Below are 24,635 nucleotides of genomic sequence, written 5' to 3' on the forward strand. Positions count from 1 at the left end.
TTGTCATAGATCCACTTTTCAGTGCACTTTATATATTTTTTTATCAGACATCTGAAAAAAGAATAAAATACATATAAATCAGAGCGTATTACTATCGCGGAATCAAAATTTCGAACATCACTTTTTGACATGACAATGTGAAGCAAGCTTTATTGTCATTGTGACTGATGTGACTGCCATACAATAAATTTCCGACACTTGCTGTGCCGTTTATAAATTTTAAGGTTATAAAGATAAAGGACAGTTTACAATTTTTAAACATCAATCAATTTAATGTTCGAAATTTTGATTCCGCGATAGTAACAAACTTCTGTTATGAATATAAAATACTTAAATATAAATTGCAAATTTATTATACAGATTTGTATATACAAAGATTTGATTATACAAGACATTTATCACCAATAAATGGCCAACAAATTTTTATAATTTTTCAAAACTTTTTCATTTCGATTTATTGCTATATTATTAAAATACAAATATAATTATACAATACATACCTCATTATTAAATTAAATAAATAATAACAGACACAGCTGATACATTCTCTGGCAGATTTTGACTAGCGGTGTCGCTAGTGAGGCAAAACAGCGAAATGTCAAATTAATATTATCACAAAAAAAAGATTTATATTTATTTATATTTATCATATAAAAAAGAGTTAAATTAAAAAATAGTAAATTTTGTTATAACAAAAGGCATACGGCAGAAAAGTGGTACTGGTAGCGTAGCCGAGTGTATGCAAAATTTCAAAACAGCAAAGCCTCATGAATATGCACATTAATATAGTTTATCCGGTGAAAGATTGGGAGATTTCGACAGTTGACATATAGGTTGGTAGCGAATTATGCTACAAAATTCACTAAAAACACTAAATTCCTACGCGAAATGGGTTGACAGGGTTGTCAGTAACTGGGGTTATTTTGTTATTTTAAATATCGCGCGTATGGTACACTTTTTATCGCGTAGATTTAGATACTTTTCTGTCATTCAATCTCTCACCGTACAAACTATAAAAAAATCAATTATATTTATGATTTTTCTCCTAAATTTATTATAATCTGTTTTTAAAGTAACATTCGTCCATCTATTGGGGTCGTTACCCTAATAATGCCGTTTTCTGCACATAATTCATAGTCCATCGTGAACGGAATTTTAAGCCACGTGGTGTTAAGATCCCTCCAACCCGCCGCCACTGTCGATATTTGAATTGCCGCCTAATTTGGTTCCATTGCGCTTGCAGCTTGCACCTAGTGCTTTTTCTGTTGGTATCAAGTTAAACGTCAAAACGTCAACATAACCTACTTTCATGTTTACAAGAATTTCGCCCATAAAATGATCGAAGTGACCGCGAGACTCCTCCACGGCCACGTCTTCCTATCCGGCGAGACCGTGGAGTGCACCATCTCCTTCAGCCACCCGCCCTTGGCCTCCCACAAAGTGTCCCAAAGCCACACCGACGTCTTCGAGAGTTTGGCCTGGGCCGCGGCCCAAATCCACTGCCAGTGCTTCACGGACTCCAAAATCCAAAAAGACGACCGGCTGAGTCTCCAGCCAACATTCGCGGACACTGCATTGGGGGCGTCGAGCCACGAATCGGGCCAAGTGCAGATCGCCACCAAGCCTAAAATACTCTTCTGTGATCTGAGGTTGTCTCCGGGGCAAACCAAGACGTGTAAGTACCCCCTTGTTGTTTCTTCATAGTCGGTTTAGATATTTATAGAGAGAAGATTCCGGCGGATGCGCCCCCGTCCTACAGAGGGCAGTTGGTGAAGTATTCTTATAAAATTATCATTGGGACTCAGAGGGTAAACAGTCCGGTGAAATTATTAAGGGTGCCGATCAGAATCTTGCCGCTGTGTGAGGTGTCGCTGAACGATGGGGCTTGCAATGAGACGACGGAGGAGCTCACGCCAGCGAATCCTTTCCTGGAGATCCGACAGAAGGAAACAACTCTGGACATTTCCCTGCAGACTTTACAGGTGAAACGAAGTCAGTCTGGACGGACTTTATTGTTTTTATTTGGTAGAACATCACAGCGAGGCGAAATCCCAATTTCTACATGATCTCCAACACTTGGGGCAAAGTCGCCAGATTCTGCCTCTTCAAACCCGCGTATAAACTAGGAGAAGACATCATAGGGACTTTTGATTTCACAGTAGCCACGGTCAATTGTGTTCAAGTTTCCGTTTCCTTGCAATGCGAGGAGGAGACCACTCTTGACGTCAAAGAAAAGGACAAGTCTAAACAAGTCAGAATTACAACGTTCAGTAAACATCATGAAGTTTGTTTGGGGTATAAATACACGCAGTTAATTTTGCCGATTCCTCTTCATGTTACCCCCGCTTTTAGCACACATTTGGGTAGTATTTTCTGCGTTTTTTTTAAATTGATTACGTGAATATTTTAGTCGCACTGCGATGGAGATTACATTTCGAGTTTGTAACGAGCACCAGCAAGGACCTGGAGGCCCCAGGAGTGGACCAGTGTGGTTGGCAAGCCCCTTCAGAGATCCCCATTGAGACGATGGTCTGGAGTTTGCCCATAAGGTTGTATTCCACCACCCCCATTCACGTGGCGCAGGGGGTTCAAGGCAACACCGCTCACAAATTGGTGATTAGATAATCGAAAACGAGCGTTTTGTATTAGATAAACTGCTTTTTTATTAAAATATGTATTATTAACAATACTTTCCCATACACATACAATAACCCAAAAAGTCAGTAATCTACTGAAGTTGATAAAGGTGACCAACGTCAATTTAAACAGTATATGAAAAAAATATAAAGACGAAATAATAAAACAGTGACAATTACAAATCGCTGTAGAAATACGCTCTCAATCATAATAATCCTAAGTACTCTCGGCCTTTGCTAGCCTCAAAACATGCAGTATCACCTCGTCCACCGTCTGATTGTTCAACAGCGACTTTACAGCTTCATCATCAATGACGACAGTAAACAACAACTTGGCGTTCTCGCGCATTCTCCCGATATAATCGAAATCCTCCTCCGACGCCGGTTTGTGTCCACACCGCTTGATAACAGAGTCCAGGATCTTATCAACGGGAGCGTCCGGGAACCCGAAATCCTGCAAACACGCCTCGTCCACCAGAATCGTCAACAGCTCCTTAATGGATTCGGTCAAAGTCAGTTCGTTCCAGACCATATTCTCAGTCAAACTCCCTTGATTCTTAGCGACAGCTTCGGTCGCCGCGTTCAACAACTGCTGTTGCAACCTCTTCTTCTCAGCACTCGCCATGATATCCTCGAGGACGTCTCGATGACGAGCCCGCATGTGCCGCATCAGGCAATCCTGTCGGATAAACGCGCGCCCGCAGGTGTCGCAGCTGCACGGGGGCTCTTTGCGGTGGGTCAATTGGTGGATCTTCAGCGAGGATTTCACGGCGAAGGATTTGTGACACACGTCGCATTCAAAGGCTGCAAAGAAGAATTTAAAGACACTTTTGATAGGTGGGGTAACTTACGTCTCTCGCCGGTGTGTGACAAGAAGTGTCGGGCCAAATCCTCCTTCCTGAAGAAGGTCTTGTCGCATTGGGAGCACGACATGGGTTCGGCCCCCTCGTGCATATATTTGATGTGAGTAGTGAGTCTGAGTTTTCGGTTAAATGCTCTGTTGCAGTGGGGGCACGTGTAGGCGTTCTCACCAGTGTGGTGGAAAATGTGGGCGCGGAGTTGGGAAGCTTGAATAAAGGATTTTCCGCAGAATTGGCATGAATGGGGCTTCTCTCCGGTGTGGGTGCGCATGTGGCGGTTGAGGGTCTCTTTGGCGGCGAAGCGGTTGTGACACTCTTTACAGGCGTAGGGCCTCTCCCCAGTGTGCATCCTTCTGTGTTTCTTCATTGCCCCACTAGAGGGGAATTTCTTCGGACACAAATCACACGCGTATGGTTTTTCACCTGAAAAAAAAAAATAAGGGAAGGTCCACGTGAAACAACCCTCACCTGTGTGTGTCCTAATATGAATGTTGAGCAAAGCAGAACCGTGGAACTCCTTCTGACAGTATTCGCAGATAAAGACCTTCTTCCTCTTCCCTTGGCCTGCATGGGCCCTCAAATGATCCGCCAAGTTGTCTTTGCGATGAAACACTTTGTTGCACACCTAAAACAAACCAGTGGAGCTTGAATTTGAGAAAGAACGCCGAGGGGTTGGCCTCCCTAGGACATCATTAGGAAATCACTAGGAAATCAGGGGAAATCAGAAGAAATCGGAAGGAATTCACTAGGAAATCAGGGGAAATCACAAAGAAATCAGTCGAGTAAAATTACTAGCAATAAAATTAAAGAAAATTTCTAAGATGTCACTGAAATGTCTCAGAATATACAGTATGTTCTAATAACCTGTGAACAGAGCATTACTCCAATACTAATAGGAATCTTGCAGAACGAAGCTTCTAGCGGCCTTCACATTTTAAACAAAAATTCACAAATTACAGCAGAACCTCGATTATCCGGGTGCGGATTATCCGTGCATTACAAAAAAAAACGCACAAATCGAAGACCAACTACTTCGTATTTTTGCTTCCAATGTTAGAAAAGTTTAAATTTGGAATTTCATGAGTAAAAGTTGGTGTAGTTTAATGAAATTTAAATCAGAGTAGAGAGCAAAAACAAAATTATGAGTTAAAATTTCTGTCCTTGAATAGTAGTGTTCGCAAACATTAAGAAAAATGCTCGAAACAAATTCTTTTGGAATGAAATTCTTCATAATTAAGAAAACTGAAAATTCAAGTGGCAGAGAAAATTTTGGGACCAAAAAAAAATAAATAAATGAAAGTTCCAGATTTTTTTTACTACAAAAGTTACTTTTATGTAATATGTCTGATAAGAGTTAATTGTTTCAATTTCTTACAATATTAAAAATTGTTACTGTTAAGATGTTGATAATTTCTGTTAAAGTTTTACATATTTTGAATTAAAAAAACGTTTCAAATAATTCTGTTGCCTTAAAACGTATGTTTACTGCAATGTTTATAGCAATTAAAAATGCGTCCGCTTTAACCAAGTTTAGCCCATACCTTCCACGAGCAGCTCGGATAATCGCAGTTCTACTCTATTATAATATTATGGAAAAATATAGTTTTTAGCTCCCTAGTTGATTGACAATTTGCATACAGCGACTCTCTGCATTAAACTAAACAAGATAGTCAATAAAAATACTAGATTTGGCTCAATTTGTTTTATAAATAACTTAAAAACGCTTAATACTGCAACACAATTTTCAAATAATATAAAAGTATACATATTTAAGTTATCAATGTTTTTGATTAGCAAAATTTTCAAGACTATACAGGTGTCCTAGAACTCATGACCCATAAAACAAGGGAAGGTGCCGGCAGCAAGACAGATGGTAAATTTTAAAAACAAAAATTGATTAAGTTAAATGGTATTCGAGAAAGGATAAAAAATTAACAACCAATCCCAGAAGCTTATTCTAATTCTAATTCTAATCAAAGACATGACTTGAACTTCCAAAGCCAACTGAGGATGAGTTTTTATTTGACCTCTCGATATAAAAACTCAAGATTATCACTTATTTCTATTAAAAAGATTTTTTTGATGAAGAATTTCAAAATTTTCAAAAGTCACGTAATTAAAAAAAAACTTTTATTACTTGTTCCACTTATTTCTTACTTCTTTTTTGAACTTTTTTTCTGGTATGATGTCAGAAATTTTGTTCTTTTAGCATACCAAATAAAAAAAAATCCATTATTTTTTTAAATGAAGTAAGGTGAAGTAAATATTTGTTGTAAGAAAATCGACAGTCATCGTTTCATTGTAACTGTTCTATGACAACAGTAACCTGAGTTGTTTCCTCAGAAGTCAGGACCATCGAACATAACTTAGACTAGTTATTAAGGCATAAGGCCTAAAAGTCTGAAATCATTATGCTTCATCTAAGATTTAAATAAGTTGATTACTAAAAATTTTCAAGAAATCTGGGATAATCGAAAAGTATTTGGTAACTCACAGTTGATTCCTCCCGATTTCCTAACGATTTCATAAACATTTCTAGGAAATCATTAGGAAGTCAAGAAAAAATACTATGAAATCAGGGAAAATCACAGGTATGCCATTTTTGAGGCATATTAACCCCTCAAAGAACGCTTTACCTTGCAGACAAATTGTTTCCTGGGCGCCCCATTGCATCCAGTCTGAGCAATGTGTCTATCTAAATGGTATTTCCTGGTAAACTCCCTACTGCAATCGGGGCATTTGATACATTTAGACAGAGGATGGACTTTCATGTGTTCAATGAGGTGCTCTTTCAGTTTGAAATCCTTTCTGCAGTCCACGCATTTGAAGATTTCTCCTTCACAGTGCTCTATGCTGTAATGCCGATCTAAACTGTTCTGTTGGACAAAGAGCTTGTCACATTTCTCGCATTTAAAGTCGCCAATCTACAAAAACAAATCATCTACTGATTGCAACAATGGAAGTTATTACAGTGTGGGCTGAATCCACGGGCTCCCCACAGCAAGGGCACAGCTGGAAAGTCAGAGGGTCCTTCAAGTCTTCTTCTTCTGCGTGGTTAACCGTGATGTGTCTCTTCAAGCCCTGTGACAAAAAACAAGTTAGAAAGGATAAAAGGGGGAATAAACCAACTCACAGCTGTGGTTTTGAATTTGCGATGACACAGATCGCACTCAAAGTCGCCCCCTTCAAACTCCAGAGGATCCACATAGTCAGGTTGATCATCCTCAACATCGTCCTCTTCAGGTTCCACTTCATCAACATACTCTTCGTCAAAGTCCATTGAGTTCTCTTCAACTTCAGCAGCTGAACTCTCATCAAGATCAGCGTTTTGCTCGTCTCTCTTGAGGTCAGTTGTTTCGTCGTCAGTGTCTTGTTGCTCAACAACTGTAGTTTCTTCATATTCAATGTTGTTGTACTCTTCTTGCCTACATAAAACTGTAAATTATAGACTAGTCTGAAAAGTAAACATACTCAATGATGTAGGTGTGGATAACATCCTCTTGGACGCTATTAACGTGGAGGTTCCCATCGGAGTTGTTCTCCATGTAATCGCCGAAAACTATGGGAATTTCTTCCTCATTTTCCATGGGGATGTTTTGAAGGACGATCGTTTCTTCATTCTTGCGAGATGGGGTCTCTACCTTCACACTTAAACCCTCCTCCATCTGTTAGAAACAACACAAAAATCACCAGAGCCCTAAACTCTATTTACAAAACAGGGAAATGACGACACTATATGCAACCAAGTTTGGGGCAAGCCTAAAATCGCTCTCACTTAATTACCATTAGGCGAATCGAGTTTACGTCGCCACGGCAAACACCCGCGAAATAACCCCCAAAAACCGATAAGATTATAGAGGGATGCAATTAAGGGGGTGAATTTTCACAAATTGGTTTTACTTACGCCCCTGGAACGTCGTCAACCGTTTTATCACGCGTATACATAAAATGGAGGCGGACTATTTTCCAGGCGCGTCCAAATGTCAATGCGCATGACAGACCGCGCACGGGGGGGATTCGGTGGTTCTCGGAAAAGCGAATTAAACGTTATGGGGGTAAAACTAAGGGTTGAAAGTTTAGGGATGAAATTAATTACCTCACCTGTCTTCGCCGCGCAGGAGTTGTGTCAGTTCAGTAGTAGGCTGGATCCGCTCCGATTGGCTCCCGCGACGAGTTATGTTGGCACTCCTTCACGGTTGTTTTCGTGGTTGTCAACCCTGAATTTTTGTTGTCATTTGTCAACCTGTCATGTTTGTACGTCATTTAGTGTCTTAGGAGGTTGTTTTCTCAATTTATTTATTAATGCTTTGTAATATAGTAAATAAAAAAGAACCAGTTAGTGGCGATTAGTTTGTGTCCGTTGGCGTGTTTTATGTATGACGTAAGTGTCGTCACACTTCTTGCAAGATCATAGGAGTTGCCTAACGGTACTATCGGTCTTATTGCAGAACCTCGTTAAATTTGTCTAAACTACCCCCACGTGTCCAACTAGACCCCTCATGTATTTACAATGTTGTTTTCCCTGCTAGTTCTAACCAAGAATGGATGGACAGGGGCCAGAAGTAACATTTCTCTTCCAATTTGGGCTGATTCGAGATGCTATCACCGTTCCAGTGGCTTCCTTAAACCTCAAAACCATCAAGGACTTGGCCTGCAGCTTCCTCAACTCTAAAGTGAGTGTTTGTGGTGCTCCCAACCCCCTTACTCTTTGATTTCAGATTCCAGACCATGGAATCAACCGGATTGAAGACCGCCTGCTCCTTTTCCGCCATGAATACAACTCGAATAACATCCTCCAGTTCATCAACTCTGCGTCGGAAATCGTCGACGAGACGCTCATTGAGATTGTCTTGACAGGAAAAGGTGCGTTCGGGTTTTAACAGTATCAGAACTGATTTTATGGTTTCAGTGATGACTTCGTCGACGCCGGATATCACGATAGTCAGACCCCACGCTCTCTCAGTTCACTCTTACAAGACTCCGACGTTCTGCGATTTCTGTGGCGAGATGCTCTTTGGACTCGTGCGCCAAGGGCTCAAGTGTGAAGGTGAGAAATGGCAAAGTTTGTGACCTTGGAGATGATTATCTGACCCTAAGATTATGAGAGAAATTTTAAATATTTACAATGTTTGCCCGAGCTGTTTACTCGCGGTAAATATTTCTGTACCTCTAGTGTACAAAGCCGCAATTAAAATCCGGCAAGGTCGCCTTTACACGAGGGGTTGGCCTTCCTAGGAAATCGGTGTATAAGTCTTAGGAAATTAGGGGATATCAGAGGAATTCACTAGGAAATCAAGGGAAGTCACTAGAAAATCAGGGGAAATCACGATGAAACCAGTCGAGTAAAATTACTAGCAATAAAATTAAAGAAAATTTTTAAGATGTCACTAAAATGTCTCAAAGTATACAGTTTGTTTTAATAACCTGTAGGCAGAACATTACTCCAATACTAATAGGAATCTTGCAGAACGAAGCTTGTACCGGCCTTCGCAATTTAAACAGAATTTCACAAGTAGAACTCCGGTTATCTGCGTTATCCGAGCCGGCTTCTCGAAAGTAGTTGGAGTAGTATTTTCCGAATTGCAATTAAAAATGCGTCCGATTTATCCAAGTTAAGCCATACATTTTTTTCGTTAGTTTTTTATGCGTTCTTAAAACAAGACAAAATAGATTATTTTGTAGCTTAAGAAAATAAAGAATATGAAATATGCATACACATGCATTTATTGTTAAACTTTTTAAATAATACTCTACTAATAATAATATTATCCGAATTTTTAATGATCCGAGGAGCCTTCCACGAGGAGCTCGGATAATCGGAGTTCTACTGTATTACAATATAATGGAAAAGTAGGTTTTTAGCTCTTTGGCGAAAAAACACGTACATTTTTTAAAACCCTTCAAAACTGCATTAAAAAATGTATTTTTAGGCGACTTAAACTGAAAATGGAATTTTTAGGCCTCAAAAGCATTACCCCCAATTTTTAGGCCTCAAAAGCATTGCCCCCAATTTTATAATTATTTGGGTAAAATCAAATTGACAAACTGCTGTAAAGTGCAACAAAGACGTGTTGAATTATTGAAAATGAACATGTCTAGCAACATCAAAAAGCACATCAAACCTAATTCATACAAATTGTGAAGCTGCACATGCCGCAACTGCAAATGTAAATAAAAAAATATGAACTTTTCTGAAGGATCATAAATATTTACAATGATTTAGTTGTTATAAATGATTAAATCAATAAATCATAATAAAAATTAATTAACTAAATTTAATGATGTCGCCTAAAAAAATCTTGTATGCGTCACGGCCAAAAAGTGCCATTTTGCCCTCGCCTTCTTTCTGGCCTCAGCCATTAAAAAAAGGCTCGGCCAAAAAAGAAACACGTTTTGGCCTTGGCACACAAATATCTATTAAAAGAGTTGATTGACATTTTGCATATGGCGACTTTCTGTATTAAACTACATGAGATAGGCAATAAAAAAATTGATTTAGCTCAATTTGTTTTATAAATAACTTAAAAACGTTTCATAATACTGCAACACAATTTTCATTTAAAAAAAAAGAGAAGACTGTCTGAAAAAAATATTTAATTTTTATTTTAAATTTTTTCTTTTCATTGTAACTGTGTTCCATGACAACAGTAACTTGAGTTGTTTCCTCAGAAGTCAGGACTAGTTATTAAGGCATAAGGTCTAAAATCAATTATTATTTCTCGTATCAGGCTGAAATTATTTCGCTTCACCTAAGTTTTAAATAAGTTGATTAATGAAAATTTTCGAGAAATCTGAGATAATTGAAACATATTTGGTAATTTACAGTTGATTGTTCTTGATTTCCTTGTGATTTCCTCATGATTTCACAAACATTTCCAAGGAAATACAGATTTCCTCTGATTTCCTAATGATTTCACAAACATTTCCAAGGAAATCACTAGGAAATCAGGGGAAATCATCAGGAAATCAAGGAAAATCACAGGAAATCTGGGGAAATCAGTTAGTTTGGTAATCAGATCTATGCCATTTTTGAGGCATAATTACCCCTCGTCTTTACATTAATTATTTTGTTGGTTTTCTCAGGTTGTGGCCAAAACTATCATAAACGCTGCGTGGTTAAAGTTCCGAATAATTGCTCTTATACTCTGCTGGAGGAGAAGCAGCGGCGGCGCTCAACCACGCTGCAGCTGCCGAGGAGCCCCTCAGGCGGCTCGAATTCGTCGCTTTTGTCGGCGAATTCCACGCAAACAGAGGACAGTAGCTTGGTAAGACTTGCTAATTTTTTTACGGGGGGCGCCAATCTCAAGGATTAGTCCTATTTTATCATAACAAAGCATTTAATACACTCAAGTGTTTTTTGACTATTTGCACACTCAGTATTCAATTCTGATATTACTTTTTGTTTAATTGTGATATTGTTCCGTCCATGTCATGAAAGACCTGTTATTGGTGGAGGTTTAGCTCTGTATTATTTTTCTATGTATATTTTTTTTAATATATTTTATTTACTCCAGTTTTTGTTTTATTCAAAACCGAATCAGTAGTACCAATAGCAACCCCGCCACGTTTGCGTAACACCGTTTTCCCGGCAGTTTCTTAGCTTTCTCGTTAGTTTCAGGGTCAAAACAGATCTCCGTCTCTGGGAGGACGTCCGGTGTGGGTAGAGAAAGAACTGTCGAGTCGCGTAAAGATCCCGCACACTTTCGTTTTGCACAGTTATACCAGACCAACAGTTTGTCAGTACTGTAAAAAATTACTCAAAGGACTCTTCAAGCAGGGCTTGCAATGCAAAGACTGTAACTACAACGCACATAAAAAATGCATTGATAAAGTCCCCAAAGACTGCACCGGAGAGCTGCCGAAAGACTCCGGGAATTCCGAATACGCGGAAAGTTCGGCGAGTAATGACAGTCAGTACAACATGACTCTGGTCGAAGACGAGCATGAGAATGAAAAACTGAATGGTGCTAATAAATATATTGAAGTTATTCCAGTTCATGATGATGACAACGACTCAATTCCTTCCAGGTACGACTCCCCCTTGTAACTCTGTTTGAAAATGACTCGTAGTTGTAGTTCTTCTTCCTCTCCGAGTGCCAACATTCCATTACAACGAATAGTCCAGTCAGTTAAACACACGAAGCGAAGAGGCTCCAAGGTGATTAAGGAGGGCTGGTTGGTGCACTTCACAAATAAAGACAGAATGGTGCGACGGCACTTCTGGAGACTGGACACCAAGTCCATCATTCTCTACCAGAGCGACCAAGGCTCCAAGTACTCCAGGGAGATCCCTCTTTCGGAGATCCTAGCGATTGACTCGGCGCGCATCAAACAAGCCGGTAAAACAGATTTTTGGGGGGTTTACTTACTCGTGGGGGTTGTTTACAGACGTGATGCACTGTTTTGAAATTAGAACTGCCAACGTTGACTATTTCGTCGGGCAAGACCCTTTGTTCGACCTCCTGGATGGGAATAATGTCAATTTACCGCCGCCAGATAGCGGCATAGGTGCTTACCTGGCCAAGAGCTGGGAGACGTCCATTCGGCAGGCGCTCATGCCGGTCACCTCGGGGCCCAGTAAGTAACTTAGAGCTTCGTACCCGCAGAAGTAACACTCTTTCACAGAACCGGAAGAGGCCAAAGAAGCCGAAGAACACATCACCGACATGAGTCAAATCTACCAGATCTACCCGGACGAGGTCCTCGGCTCGGGACAATTCGGAATTGTCTATGGGGGGATTCACAGGAGGACCTCCAGACCAGTTGCGATTAAAGTGAGTCGAGTCAAAAAAACAATTCTCTGTTAACTGTCTTTCCCCAGGTCATAGACAAATTAAGATTTCCTACAAAACAAGAAGCGCAGCTCAAGAACGAAGTGGCGATTTTGCAGAATTTGTCGCATCCGGGCGTCGTGAATTTAGAGAGGATGTTCGAGACGCCCGAGCGGATATTCGTGGTGATGGAGAAGCTGAAGGGGGACATGCTGGAGATGATTTTGTCGCACGAGAAGGGGCGGCTGACCGAGCGAGTCACCAAGTTTTTGATCACACAGGTAGGCTTAGCCCGGCGCATCCACCAAATTTCAAATTTCGCGCGACGGAGGACCAATCACGGCCTCAGATTTTCTCGAAATCCAGTGGCAGGTGTCAAAAATTTAGTAATTTTGGGTTTATTACTGGGATTTGAAGCGACAATTTTGAAACAATGAAAATGAAATTGAGGTTTTGCCTGGAAAAATCGCAGAGAAAACGTCGAAATTCCATTTCTCGCGAGTCTAGTTACCATAAAGACAATCTGTTCGTCTCAATTTCGAGCACATGTCGCCGCAGCGCGTCCATAACGCTCGAAAATTGCCTGTTGTATTCCGTTTTGTATGCCGGTCGTTACAAAACCAATTCTAGCGAATGGTTGTACTCGCCCATAAACCCTGGAAATGGGGCGTTTGCTGGCACATTATCCTGATTATCCCGGAATTTACTCTTCTCTCTTTCAGATCTTAATTGCCTTGAAGCACCTGCACAGTAAAAACATCGTCCATTGTGATCTAAAGCCCGAAAACGTCCTCTTAAGTTCCGACGCGGAGTTCCCCCAGGTGAAATTGTGCGATTTCGGCTTCGCTCGCATCATCGGAGAGAAATCTTTCCGGAGATCCGTCGTCGGGACGCCCGCATATCTCGGTAATCTCTCTGAAGGAAAAAACCGGAAAATTATAACATAATTGCAGCGCCGGAAGTCCTCCGCAACAAAGGCTACAACCGCTCCTTGGACATGTGGAGCGTCGGCGTCATCGTCTACGTAAGTCTAAGCGGCACATTTCCCTTCAACGAGGACGAAGACATCAACGAGCAGATTCAGAACGCCGCTTTCATGTACCCGCCGAACCCCTGGAAGGAAATCTCATCGGACGCCATTGACCTCATCAACAACTTGCTGCAAGTGAAGCAGCGGAAGCGGTACACCGTGGACAAGTCGCTGCAGCATATCTGGCTACAGGTGAGGGCGTCAAAGGTGCGAGTTTGTCTGTAATTGAATTTGGCAGGACTACCAAACTTGGTGCGACTTGCGAACTCTGGAGAATCAAATCAGCGTCCGGTATCTAACCCACGAATCCGATGATGCGAGATGGGAGCGCTACAGGTCGGAGCTCTGACCTGAGAAAGGGTGGCTCCACAACGTTAAAAAGTGCCTACGGGGTATGAAGACATAGGCAGCTCAAATTAAACTCGTGGAATTGGTACACATATTCGTTGTCGATAAAACTGTCCTGTGATGTTTGTTAACACAAGAGTTTTTAGTCACGGCACTTTTATCGATTTTTCTAGACGACTCAGTTCAACCTTTACATGAACTCAGTCCCATGTTACGATGAGTTACTTATATTGTTTATTTTTATATTAATTTTATTTTATATTTTGTTTTGGTTTTATTGTTGACACGTTTTACGGCGCGGTTCGACTTCAGGTATAATATCGCGGACTTGTGCCGGTTGCTCTCATTTAATACTCAATTCATATTACGAATTTAATAATAAGCAAAAGTGCACAGTAGTAGGAATAAAAGCTTTAATATTCGTACTTGATCTAATTGTGTATACTTATGTATTTATTTTATTGTTAAGATCTAAGTGTAATTAAATACTAGTTACTAACTTATTTTTCACACAAGACTGTCAAGCGCTGCGACACTCTTTTTGTCGCAAGAGATCATTCCTTTGCAAAACCGGTGTCCGCAGCTTTGACTCCGCTTTTCTTCGTCTAACACTGACTCCGCTTCCGTTAGCCAAAATAGTGGCCTTTTAACTCGTTGCTTCCGAGTTGTGATCCTCCTGAAGCCAAGTGTTAGACGACCGAAAGTCTTACTCTTAAGGTTGTGTTTGTTGATATTATAAATTCGCCAAATGATTTGAATCTCAAGTAGGGACTTATTCCATTAATTCTGACCTGATCTTGTGATGACAATACACGGTTCGCCGGAAGAGAATTTTATTCGAAGAAAATTGCTCATGAAAACGAAAAACAACAATGTGTTCTAGAAGTCAAATTTAAATTTTAAATAAATCATCGTAGGTTGAATTACTTACATTTTGAAAATTTATGTTTCAATAATTATTGCATTTTTTTAAATTTATTTACTGGTTAAAATTCTATGATCGACCAGAGAATATTTGCTGAGAAAAGCAATACATCATACAACTCTAAAATCAAGATAATTCGGTAAAAAAAATTCCAATAACGTGGTTGGCACTATAAACTACACTGCGCCGCAAAATTACCGCAAACTTAAAAAAAAATAATAATATGTACATGCATTTTAAAACTATTTTAACAATTTAATATCAAATTTTTTCCACAAAATTTACACTTGTTGCAAAATAGTTGCAAAAAACAAAAGTGGGAATCGCTGTGATTTTTACCTCGAGATTTACAGTTGGCCTCAAATATTAATAAGTGATCAGTATTCTTCGTGGCTTACAGCCATTTCTGACTTCTTTTTTAACGATTTTTTATCTCATTTGTGTTAAATCAGTTAATGAAACTGTTTAGTGTTGATGTATTGCAAAAGTTTAATATGCAATTTTGGATTGCCCTAAATGTTCTATCAAATTAAAGTAATCGTAAGTTGCTGTGAATAGTCAATAATTTTTTAAAGCCATTTTTAAAAATTAATAGACCGATTTTGCGTTAATTTTGCTGAGTAGTGTACACAGTTAAAATCTCTAGAATGTGCGCCTTTTTCCAACAATTTTCCAGTTTGCTAAAGTTAATATACGAGTGAAAAGTAGAAAATTCCCCAATTTTCAGAGCTGTAACAAAAAAATTACTAAAATTACGAATTTTACGGGTGGATGTCACAACATTTTGCTTCCTCTTGAAAATCAAAGTTTCTAAATATTATGCTTTTTGCTCTACAATTTTGCAATTTGGTAGAATTAATTAATACACGGCTCAAAAGTAGTAGTTTTCCCACAGTTCATGCTGAAGCAATAAAATTTCCGGAATTTCAATGGTGACTGTCGGAAATTTTTGCCTCGTTAAATTTTTAAAGTATGTGTCTTCCGTTCTAGACTTTTGTAATTTATTAAAATTAGTACATAACTCATAGGTAGTAACTTTTCCAAGTTTCGTAGCCGATGTACTGAAATTATAAAAACATTCAAAATTTAAAAACAAAGGGTGTCTACATTTTTTGCTCCGCCTCAACAATTTCTAAAATTGGTATTCAATTGACGGCTCAAAAGTTGTATTTTTTCCTAAATTTCATAGCCGTAGCACTAAAATTACAAAAATTATTATTAAAAAAACTAGTTATAACATTTTGATAACCACGTTATTCCAATTTCTTATCCATCTGCCTTGGTTTTAGAGTTGTGACATCAATGCTTTTCACAGCAAACATACTGTAGTCGATTATAGAATTTTAAACGGCTAAGCCATCAAAAGTTTAAAAATTAAGGAAAATTCAAATATTGATACAGAAATATCCAAAATATTCCAAAATAAAAGTAATTCAACCTACGATGATTTAAAATTTGACTTTTTTTGAAAAAGGAGGTGCTCTAGAACACATTGTTGGTTTTCGTTTTCATGAGGAATTTTTTTCGAAAAAATTCTCTTCTGCCGAACTGTGAATAGTGTGGTAGACCAATAGTATTGCACTTAAAAATCTGGCCTAATAAATGTGCTTCAGTATTGTATTTAAACTTTAGTGAATTATAAGTGTTAAGAACGGTTCTTTCCTGACGAGGATTTGATTTTAACTGTATTTATATATTTGTATTATAGTGTTGGCTTGGTACAGGGAATTATATTTTATATTAAATGTACATGTACATATACAGAGCGTTGCGTTTTATTGCGTATCGGCGTACAGCACCAAATCGATTTGCACGTCGAGCTCAGTCACTGGTAAGTCCTCCAGGACTTGTTCGTTGAACGCCAAAGCGACCACAGCTGGAGGAACTGGTTGAGATTCCTTAATACCCCGCAGGAAGCGGTCGTAATACCCACCACCGTGTCCCAGTCGGAGCGCATTCGCCGTGAAAGCAACCCCTGGAGCGACGATAAAATCCAACCCTCCACTCTTCAGAGCGTCCTCTCGTTCCTCCTTCAATTTCGGCTGTTTTATCCCCCAGCTCGTCACAGGGAGCGTCTCCCAGTCTTCGAACGAACGCAACTTCACCATCTCCATTCCGGCTTTGCTGTACCGAGGAACGAAGCATTCTTTGCCAAGTTCGAAGATCTTCTTAATGATGGGTTCAGTGTCGATCTCGTTGTCGATACTCAAATAAGTAGAGACGCGCTTACTTTTTTGGAATGATGGCAACTTCATTAGCTTCTCAAAGACTATTCTGGACTGTCTTTGCTTCTCTTCGGTGGAGAGAGTTTTGAGTTTTTCGGCCACTTCTTGCCGGATTGCGGCTTTGGCGGAGGCGATTGTTGACATCGCTGCTGAGGGAAGACACAGTTTTTGGCAAGCTAAATGAAAGAAAACGAACAGTTATCGTATTTTTATGACCTCGTAACGAGTTTATCAGTTTTGATGTCGTAAAAGTGAAGAGAATTCTTCAATGGCTATTTCTGGGCGGGCTCTGGAGAGGATTATTTTGAGATCGCCAGATTCCAGCGCAACTATTTCGAATTAGGAGATTAGAAACTAATTTATATGTAAACTTGACTAAACAAGCGACCTGTTTTCTAGTTAGCACGAAGTTTAATTATTCTAATTAGAGTCAAGTTCAAAAGATTGAGAGTATTAAATAACTAGTAAAGAACAAAAAAAGGAATATTATGTGTTATTGCGTCGTTTTTCCGATCTTTGGAAGGTAATTGCGTGACGTAATAAAAAATGACTAAAATAGTAACATTTTTGGATAGCTTTCGCATAAAAATTTCCAAAATTTTAGTTTTTTTAGTTATAATTTTGTAATTTTGCACAGTCAATAAACATGTCAAAAACTGTAATCTCCCCAAATATGCAATATCTCAAAAATTAAAAAAGCTACGAATTTTAATTAAAAATGTTCAAAATTTTTGTTCGGCTTTCGCATAAAAATCTACAAAATTTGAGTTTTATGTGACATAATTTTGTGATTTTACACAGTTAGTAAACATGCTTACGGACAATTCAAAAAATGTCTAAAGTACGCGTAAATTTTTACTGACGCACATCGTTTTTCGGACTGTTGGAAACCGTAAATAAGTGGCTTGATTGTGACCACAATAAATAAGAACAAAATGTAAGAAAACACTTATTACTATCATCAAAACAGACAAGTTTCACTCCTTCATCGATAATCTTCAATGTCAACAAAAACAGCTACTTTCTCGTACTGGAGAGCGTCAAATAAATAACTAATTTTTCACCAAACCCGCTAGATATGAGTAGTTAATTTACAATACTAAATATTTACTAGAAAAAAACATGACAAACCCCTTTAACTTCCTCCTGATAGCAACAACAAATATTTGGGAGCTGTAAACGCTCCTTTTGTTACTCTTAATTTACACTTGTAGATAACAAACGTTGCAACAAGACTGCGTATCTACAATGTTGAATATTAACTAAATAATAGTCGAATTATTATTTTTCCAGTGATAAACGATAACAGCAAACACGAATGTCCAGAAATGTTTGCACTACAATAAATTCGTGCTAATTATTCGTTATTTCCAGCAATTGGATAAAGAGCATTTTTATTAACATACGAATTTAACTTTGGCGAAGTTATCCAATCGTACGTAATTTCGATACTCGGAATCAATTAGAATTCACGTGAGAACCTCATTGGGGTGAAGATAGCAAGTGATCACAAAGCAATTAAAATCAAAAATCTCGGAAAGAAGTTAGAAATTATGGGAACTTTGTTCTTTTTATCCTCAATTTGGAAGTATTTTTTTAAGAATTCCGCAGATTAATTCGTCTAGAGTTGACGGATTATGGCTATGAGCGCTATCTTCTCGGCGCAGATCACGTGTTTACGTGCAAAAGTGACGTTTCCGAACATGGCCGATTTGGGATACCACCAGCGAAAACCAACGAACAATTTCAGTCTGTTTTGAAATTCGGGGTGGAATGTATCGTTTACGAGTGTTGTGCAGTTGTTACGATAAATAGTTCTATTTGACGCATGCCAAGGCAAGTGAAAATTTCAACTCAAATTAATTAAATTCGGCTCAGTTTCCAAAAAAATAAAACTTGCGCATTTGGGATTGTATTATTTAAAATTATTTAATTTGTTTATAATTATGCACAACTTCGCGGAGTGTTGAGTCTTTTTTTACCCTGAATTTACCTTTAGTTCTAATTTGGTGCAAACTGGAATATTTTTAGGCAGGAAACGCGCTTTTCCGCCGTCGCTCAAAACTTTTTTGAGGTTATGTCGCCGACTCCAATGTGACGGTAAATTGGGTGTCGCGCTCGTTTTTTTGCCATTCAGTCTTGACACAAATAGAAAAACTCACCTTTGAAAATCATTTTCACCTGTTGTTCCCACGGGATTTCCGGGACTTCGCTTCCGGATCAAATTAAAGAAAACAATTAAAAATGACGCTCAATTGATCGCTTCGTGGAAGAAACTGATTGATTTCGTACGGACTGCTTCCGGTGTTGAAATATTGATAAAATTATTAATGATTGCGGGGGTAAAGTGGGTTTTATTTGGTCATGATTATCCATGAATGTTTGTAATTACAACATGTTTGTTGATAATATTGATAATATTTGTTTTGCGGGGGAAGGTCTGCCGCAACGCGATGTTTATTTTCATAGGTCAACATAATTTTCAAGATCTAAAGTTAATTTTCCGGGCAAAATCGGCGGGGGCGATTCTAAAAAGTTTCACTTGAGTAGCTTTTTGTGACTAATTTTATACTATTTCTCATGTCTACAGTTGTGTTTTATCGCAGGTATGCAGTTGTGATAAAAGAGTTTAATTACAATGTTTCTTGGTAAACTAAACACTAAAATTGTGTGTCATTTCATGATAATGCTGATGGGTCATTTGAAAAGTTGTATCCAAAAAATATTTCCAAAATTTTCTATATCAAGATAACTTAATGTTCTTATCATAGTCTTAAAATTTTATTTAATTTTGTGATTTCGCGCATTTAAAAAAGATGTCAAAAGCTGTAATCTCCCCAAATTTCATTGCAATTTCTCAAAAACTACCAAAGTTACGAATTAAAAAATCTTCAAAACTTTTAGTTCATTTTGGTATAAAAATTTCCAAAATTTGCGTTCTTTGGTGCCACAATTTTGTGATTTCGTTAATTAGAATGTCAGGAGCAATAATCTCTCCAAATTTCATGGGGATATTTAGAAAATTAACAGAGATACGAATTTTAGTTAAAAAAGTACAAAACTTTTGATTCGTCTTCGTATAAAATTTTCTTGAGTTTTTTGTGGCATAATTTTGTGATTTCGCACAATTAATAAACATGTCAAAAGCTGTAATCTCCTTAAATTTCATTGCAAAATCTCGAAAATGACTAAAGTTACGAATTTTAGTTAAAAAGTTCAAAATTTTAGGTTGGCTTTCGCATAAAAATTTCCAAAATTTGAGTTTTTTGTGCCATAATTTTGTGATTTCTCACAGTTAATAAACATGTCAAAAGTTGTAATGTCCTCAAATTTCATTGTGATATTTCAAAAATTATCAGAGTTACGAATTTTAGTTAAAAAAGTTCAAAATTTTTGGTTGGCTTTCGCATAAAAATTTCTAAAATTTGAGTTTTTTGTACAATAATTTTGTGATTTTGCTGTTAGTAAATATGCTGATGGGTCATTTAAAAAGTTGTTTCCAGCAGAAATTTCCAAAATTTTCTATAAGATAAGTTAATGTTCATTTAATCATAAAATTAAAATTTGTCAGGTTATCTGACATGATTTGATGTACAAGGTGTTTATAAATGTTTCTAGCATCAAGGGTGGCTATGAATTGTCAAAGAAATTTGCCGCTCCTTACAAATGTGGGTTTAGATTTTTCAACTGACATTTGCAGTTAAACCCAATTAAGAGCAAAGTTAATTTTGAGCAAAAAAAACTGTTCCAATTTTGCTTTGAAACCAGAAAATCAAAAACTTTGACTCAAAATCGTAACTGAAACGTCGTTGGCGTAAATGACATTTTAAGTGTAGTTAAACATAGTTATATTTACTATGAAAACAAAGCGGCAAAATAGTACATTGCAGGAATTCCAGAGCCGCCCTTGATGCTAGAAACATTTATAGACACCCTGTATTATATTGATAAAGTTATTATTTTTAGTAGTTTAAAATTTTACGATAGATTAAGAACACCCACAAGATTAACTAAATTTAGGAATCTCATAAAAATCCTTATAAATCTCAGGAATTTTGAAGGAGCGCTGCTAAACTTTATACAACAAATTCGATGAAACTAATCCGATAAGTCTACAGTAAACGAATTTTTGTCCTGCAAAGTAATGCCCCGAATGCATGTTGAAATTACAGACGTGAGTTCAGTTTAAAACTACAACTTCATTTGCTCGGAATTTATTGAGAACGACTAGCACAATCCATTATTCGACATTCTTCTATTTTCCGAGAAATCTAAACCATTTTCGTCCTCTTTCGAGTTCAACGGAATCAATAACTTCGTATTTTCGTTTCCAAATCCACTGATCTGCACTCCACAAATAATACGAAACTTCATTATTTCGACCCTAATAAATCGAAATTACGGTGCCGCAACTGCAGTTAATTAATTATTTCTCTAATTACAGATATTTCGGCGAGTACGTGCATAGATGTGGTCTTGTTTTATTAAATTCACGGGCGTTTTATCTCTTCTTCTGTTAAATGATAAGATCGTCAGTACTTTTGAAGCAGTTTCCGTCCAACTCCTTGAAATTACATTTGCACGACTCGTTTCACTGTTCACATTTGAACCACTTTTTTTTTGGTTACAGAACCACAACTACGGAGTGGTTTGTGAAACAATGGTAGAAACAGTATTGTCCAGTGAAATTACGCGCAGCCAGCATGAGGAAGTCCAAATCGCACGCCAAAACGGTAAGAAACCCGATCAACTCATCCATCATCCATCATTCATTGAAAACAACATTGCACGATTTTTTTTTAATTGAAACTGCAATTAATCGATCGCGTGCGGCCCGAGACTTCGTTTTTGTAATTTTCAGGCATTATCGCTGCCGGCTTTGTTGGCTTAGAAAGGTCATGTCGAGCTAATGGTTTCATTTAAAGAAATTAACAGCTTCATGTTCGAGCGTCTGTTTTTTAGATAAATATTTTCTGAAGTTGTACTAAAGGTTGTACAACGATGGTAAGTTCTGGGGTCTTTTGGCCATTTTTCGACAATTGTAAGTAATCGAAGTCGAGGTGTTTTAAATGTGTTTTTTTTTATCTCGATGTTTTTGTGATGGAATTTAAAAAACTCAGCATGTTGACGTGGTTTTCTGCATTTTTGTTTCTATGACTGTTCTGCGAATTTTTCCACTTCTGAACGATCTGTAATCGAGAATTAAAGATCAAATAACAGTTTTTACTTTACTGTTTCCCCTTTTTGTTTCCTCGCTTTTATTTTTCACTTTAGGTGTTGTCCGGCTTCGTTTAAAATTCTGTTTTCTTCTTGTATCTTCTGCCTTCTCTTCCTTCGAGGTTTTCAGAAAATTGATCGATTTGAGGAATAGGACGAAATTATTTAAAAATATAATATCTCGAAAATTACCAGAGTTACGAATTTTTCTTAAAAAAGTTCAAAATTTTTGCTTCTCCCCAAATTTCATTGTGATTTCTCAAAAATTACCAGAGTTACGAATTTTAGTTAAAACTCTTGAAAACTTTTGGTTCTTTTTCGTATCAAAGTTTCCAAAATTTTTTTATGCGATGATTTTGTGGTTTTGCACAGTTATCAAACATGCTAAAATCTGTAATCCCTCTAAATTTTATTGTGATATCTCCAGAATTACCATAGTTACGAATTTTAGTTAAAAATCTTCAAATCTTTTGGTTTGTCTTAAAAAAAATCCAAAATTTGAGTTTTTTGTGCCATTATTTTGTGATTTTGCACACTTAATAAACATGTAAAAAACTGTAATCTCCCTAAATTTCATTGCCATAGCTTGAAAATTACTACTAGACTTAAGAATTTTCATTAAAAATGTTTTTTCTCATTCTGTCCAATTTTTTTTTCTTCTCTCTTCTTCACTTCTTTCTTCAATTACGGTCTTTACCCCAAACTTTCTGCCTGTTTCCTACAACATTGTTTTTTTCTCCAATTCAATTCCAACATTTCCTTTTTTCAATATGAACGTATCGAAAACATTTTTAAACAAAAAAAATTGCTATTATGTTCATTATAATCGAAGAAAACTAGCGCCTAATTCAACTATTCTATGAGTTAAATTCTGTTGGTAACACCGCTGACAAATCTGTAATATCAAACTAACAGAAATACCAACATAATTTTTCCGTGGAGCTTCCCAACTTTTCGAAGCGCAAATTAGCGATTGAAATTCGACGAAAATTAGCTTCACCCACGTGGAACAAAATTTTGTTTATCCTTACATGCTTCGACTCCCATTTGTCGAAATTAGATCATTTTAGGCCGAAATTGTCATAATCAAAGATCCATCCAATTTACGATACGAAGTTGAAAGCTCCATATAATGGAATTGATTGTGTGTGCATTACTCTGATTGAACTTCTACGATGTCTAATCGTATGTAATTCAGCTCAAGGCCACTCTAATAGCACTCAAATGCAAATTCGTGTATTTATACCGCTATATGGACAATTATACCTATTGATCAGAGTGTATATAACACGCAGAGTGATGGCTCGGAAACGTTTATGTGATACGAGCACTTCCGGTTTAGAATTGGGGGTGATCAATGTGTAACGAGCTTTTCTATGAAATCGAGTTGATTTAAATTCAATTAGTGTTGATCCAAATCTTGTCACTTCTTATAAAAGGAAGTTGCCTTTCGTACACTAATTTGATATTCTCCTGTGTACGCGGAATACAAATCCGAAAATGCCCGCTTTAATTAAATTGATATCAGGATTTGGAAATTGCAATTTAAAAGTTTGAAATGTCGGAGACTCGAGTAATTGTGTTTTTCCATTGCATTTTTATCCTTCTGTTTTATTTATTTATTTTTTTCACTCTCATGTGATTAAGTTTCAGACTCATCTAATCTTAATTAAACCCTAAGCTTGATACTGACGTGTGTGAATTTTCAGCAATTTTCTTATCTGGATAAACCAAGAGCAAAAGTAAGTTGGATGTGGCTTTCGTGAGCGCAGCTTGCACGCTTCGCCTTTCAAAAAATGAGCATGATAGTCCAGGCCAAATAGACACAAAAATTTCAAAAGCTTGGATTAATTCCCATAAGGCTGAGACGTTCATTTTATTGTTCCAAACAAAATGTCAAAAGTCCCCATCTATAGGTGTGCTGCTAAAAAAGTTACGCGGTGGTAAATGTCAACGAAGACAAATATTTGCAAATATCTTGTCACTGGTGATTCCAATGGCAAAAATACTTTATTATGAAAATTGTACTTTATCAAATTTGCCACAAAAAGATCTCGTAATATTTTTCGTAGGAGTTACCATTTTTGAGATACGAAAGTATTTTTCAAAATTTCAAGAATTTTATTCTTTTGTGCACCACAGTCAAAACATAGAACGTAGTGCCTTTTTATAGATTGAGGAAGCATTGAGTGAATTAAACCACGAAATTTTCCAGCAACTTATAAAATTAATCTTCTGAAAATTGTTTTTCATGGTACTCATTTTCTTCAAGAATTTATAGTTTTTGAGAGTCTTCAAAAGAACAGGATGGATTTTATGTATATCTTTGTTGAAATCGTACATTTTATATTAATTTACCTAAGATTCTGGTAAGATGGACCGCCGGCGCCGCCATTACCACATACTGTTGAAAAATAAAACCATTAAAACAATTACTTTTCACTAGTTTATTTGAAATAAATGAAAATACAGTTTTAATTGCCTCCTAAACTTCATTTTAGTCTTCATGGCTGTCTTCAGCAATAATAAAGTTGGTCATTACCAATATTTAAAATTGGTACTGCACAACATTTGAAACTATTTTGTCACTGTAAAATCCTTTAGAGTTCTTAAAAGCAAAAAT

The 24,635-nt window shown here is 37.3% G+C and overlaps 5 protein-coding genes across 18 annotated transcripts in view; 3 read left to right on the forward strand and 2 right to left on the reverse strand.

Annotated features, from left to right (window-relative positions):
• Nucleotides 1-1,230: 1,230 nt before the first annotated feature.
• Nucleotides 1,231-2,671, forward strand: LOC148182077 (RAB6A-GEF complex partner protein 2). The gene is made up of 4 exons (XM_088030512.1): nucleotides 1,231-1,675; nucleotides 1,714-1,982; nucleotides 2,030-2,363; nucleotides 2,411-2,671. Exons 1-4 carry the CDS (start codon nucleotides 1,336-1,338, stop codon nucleotides 2,623-2,625), a joined length of 1,158 nt encoding a protein of 385 aa, XP_087886638.1. The 5' UTR covers nucleotides 1,231-1,335; the 3' UTR covers nucleotides 2,626-2,671.
• Nucleotides 2,639-7,491, reverse strand: LOC148182078 (uncharacterized). 2 transcript variants are annotated; one of them, XM_088030480.1, is made up of 8 exons: nucleotides 7,401-7,491; nucleotides 6,968-7,161; nucleotides 6,630-6,921; nucleotides 6,467-6,577; nucleotides 6,133-6,420; nucleotides 3,965-4,121; nucleotides 3,488-3,919; nucleotides 2,639-3,440 (listed from the first exon to the last, which is right to left on the reverse strand). In XM_088030480.1, exons 2-8 carry the CDS (start codon nucleotides 7,159-7,161, stop codon nucleotides 2,854-2,856), a joined length of 2,061 nt encoding a protein of 686 aa, XP_087886606.1. In that variant the 5' UTR covers nucleotides 7,401-7,491; the 3' UTR covers nucleotides 2,639-2,853. The 2 variants fall into 2 exon arrangements, with proteins under 2 accessions (XP_087886606.1, XP_087886614.1); XM_088030488.1 differs by lacking the exon at nucleotides 7,401-7,491 and having other exon boundaries at nucleotides 6,968-7,264.
• A 295-nt stretch (nucleotides 7,492-7,786) lies between these two features.
• On the forward strand, nucleotides 7,787-14,409 carry PKD (serine/threonine-protein kinase D3). Of its 2 annotated transcripts, none has more exons than XM_088030459.1 (13): nucleotides 7,787-7,877; nucleotides 8,026-8,169; nucleotides 8,215-8,359; nucleotides 8,406-8,543; nucleotides 10,580-10,761; nucleotides 11,109-11,524; nucleotides 11,567-11,835; nucleotides 11,885-12,073; nucleotides 12,122-12,270; nucleotides 12,318-12,548; nucleotides 12,990-13,173; nucleotides 13,221-13,489; nucleotides 13,536-14,409. In XM_088030459.1, exons 2-13 carry the CDS (start codon nucleotides 8,038-8,040, stop codon nucleotides 13,644-13,646), a joined length of 2,415 nt encoding a protein of 804 aa, XP_087886585.1. In that variant the 5' UTR covers nucleotides 7,787-7,877; nucleotides 8,026-8,037; the 3' UTR covers nucleotides 13,647-14,409. The 2 variants fall into 2 exon arrangements, with proteins under 2 accessions (XP_087886585.1, XP_087886594.1); XM_088030468.1 differs by having other exon boundaries at nucleotides 11,573-11,835.
• Nucleotides 14,410-16,238: 1,829 nt separating this feature from the next.
• On the reverse strand, nucleotides 16,239-19,077 carry Mthfs (methenyltetrahydrofolate synthetase). 2 transcript variants are annotated; one of them, XM_088030534.1, is made up of 2 exons: nucleotides 18,958-19,077; nucleotides 16,239-16,971 (listed from the first exon to the last, which is right to left on the reverse strand). In XM_088030534.1, the coding sequence occupies exons 1-2, from the start codon at nucleotides 18,968-18,970 to the stop codon at nucleotides 16,346-16,348; spliced, it is 639 nt and encodes a 212-aa protein (XP_087886660.1). In that variant the 5' UTR covers nucleotides 18,971-19,077; the 3' UTR covers nucleotides 16,239-16,345. The 2 variants fall into 2 exon arrangements, with proteins under 2 accessions (XP_087886660.1, XP_087886667.1); XM_088030541.1 differs by lacking the exon at nucleotides 18,958-19,077 and adding an exon at nucleotides 17,927-18,065.
• Nucleotides 18,549-24,635, forward strand: part of Trpm (transient receptor potential cation channel, subfamily M) — a 60,304-nt gene continuing 54,217 nt past the window's right edge. For all 11 annotated transcript variants that reach the window (XM_088030370.1, XM_088030417.1, XM_088030390.1 and 8 more), the window contains exons 1-2: nucleotides 18,549-18,631; nucleotides 21,426-21,528. In XM_088030370.1, coding sequence (XP_087886496.1) covers nucleotides 21,499-21,528 — 30 coding nt within the window. In that variant the 5' untranslated portion in view covers nucleotides 18,549-18,631; nucleotides 21,426-21,498. The remainder of the gene's footprint in view (nucleotides 18,632-21,425; nucleotides 21,529-24,635) is intronic.

Source organism: Gnatocerus cornutus, chromosome 1 (assembly GCF_029298725.1).
Source record: "Gnatocerus cornutus isolate USDA-ARS CGAHR chromosome 1, icGnaCorn1.1, whole genome shotgun sequence".
In the NCBI taxonomy this organism is placed as follows: Eukaryota; Metazoa; Arthropoda; class Insecta; order Coleoptera; family Tenebrionidae; genus Gnatocerus; species Gnatocerus cornutus.

Excerpts from the sequence above, each read along its gene's own strand:
- LOC148182077 (XM_088030512.1), top strand. The coding sequence starts at position 1,336 with ATGATCGAAGTGACCGCGAGACTCCTCCACGGCCACGTCTTCCTATCC. Across the intron at positions 1,676-1,713 it reads TCCGGGGCAAACCAAGACGT|ATATTTATAGAGAGAAGATT; the intron begins GTAAGTACCCCC and ends TAGTCGGTTTAG. Across the intron at positions 2,364-2,410 it reads CGCTTTTAGCACACATTTGG|TCGCACTGCGATGGAGATTA; the intron begins GTAGTATTTTCT and ends TGAATATTTTAG.
- PKD (XM_088030459.1), top strand. The coding sequence starts at position 8,038 with ATGGATGGACAGGGGCCAGAAGTAACATTTCTCTTCCAATTTGGGCTG. Across the intron at positions 11,525-11,566 it reads AACGACTCAATTCCTTCCAG|TTGTAGTTCTTCTTCCTCTC; the intron begins GTACGACTCCCC and ends AATGACTCGTAG. Across the intron at positions 12,271-12,317 it reads CCAGACCAGTTGCGATTAAA|GTCATAGACAAATTAAGATT; the intron begins GTGAGTCGAGTC and ends GTCTTTCCCCAG.
- LOC148182078 (XM_088030480.1), bottom strand. The coding sequence starts at position 7,161 with ATGGAGGAGGGTTTAAGTGTGAAGGTAGAGACCCCATCTCGCAAGAAT. Across the intron at positions 4,122-6,132 it reads GGAAACAATTTGTCTGCAAG|GTGTGCAACAAAGTGTTTCA; the intron begins GTAAAGCGTTCT and ends GGTTTGTTTTAG. Across the intron at positions 3,441-3,487 it reads GTCACACACCGGCGAGAGAC|CCTTTGAATGCGACGTGTGT; the intron begins GTAAGTTACCCC and ends TCTTCTTTGCAG.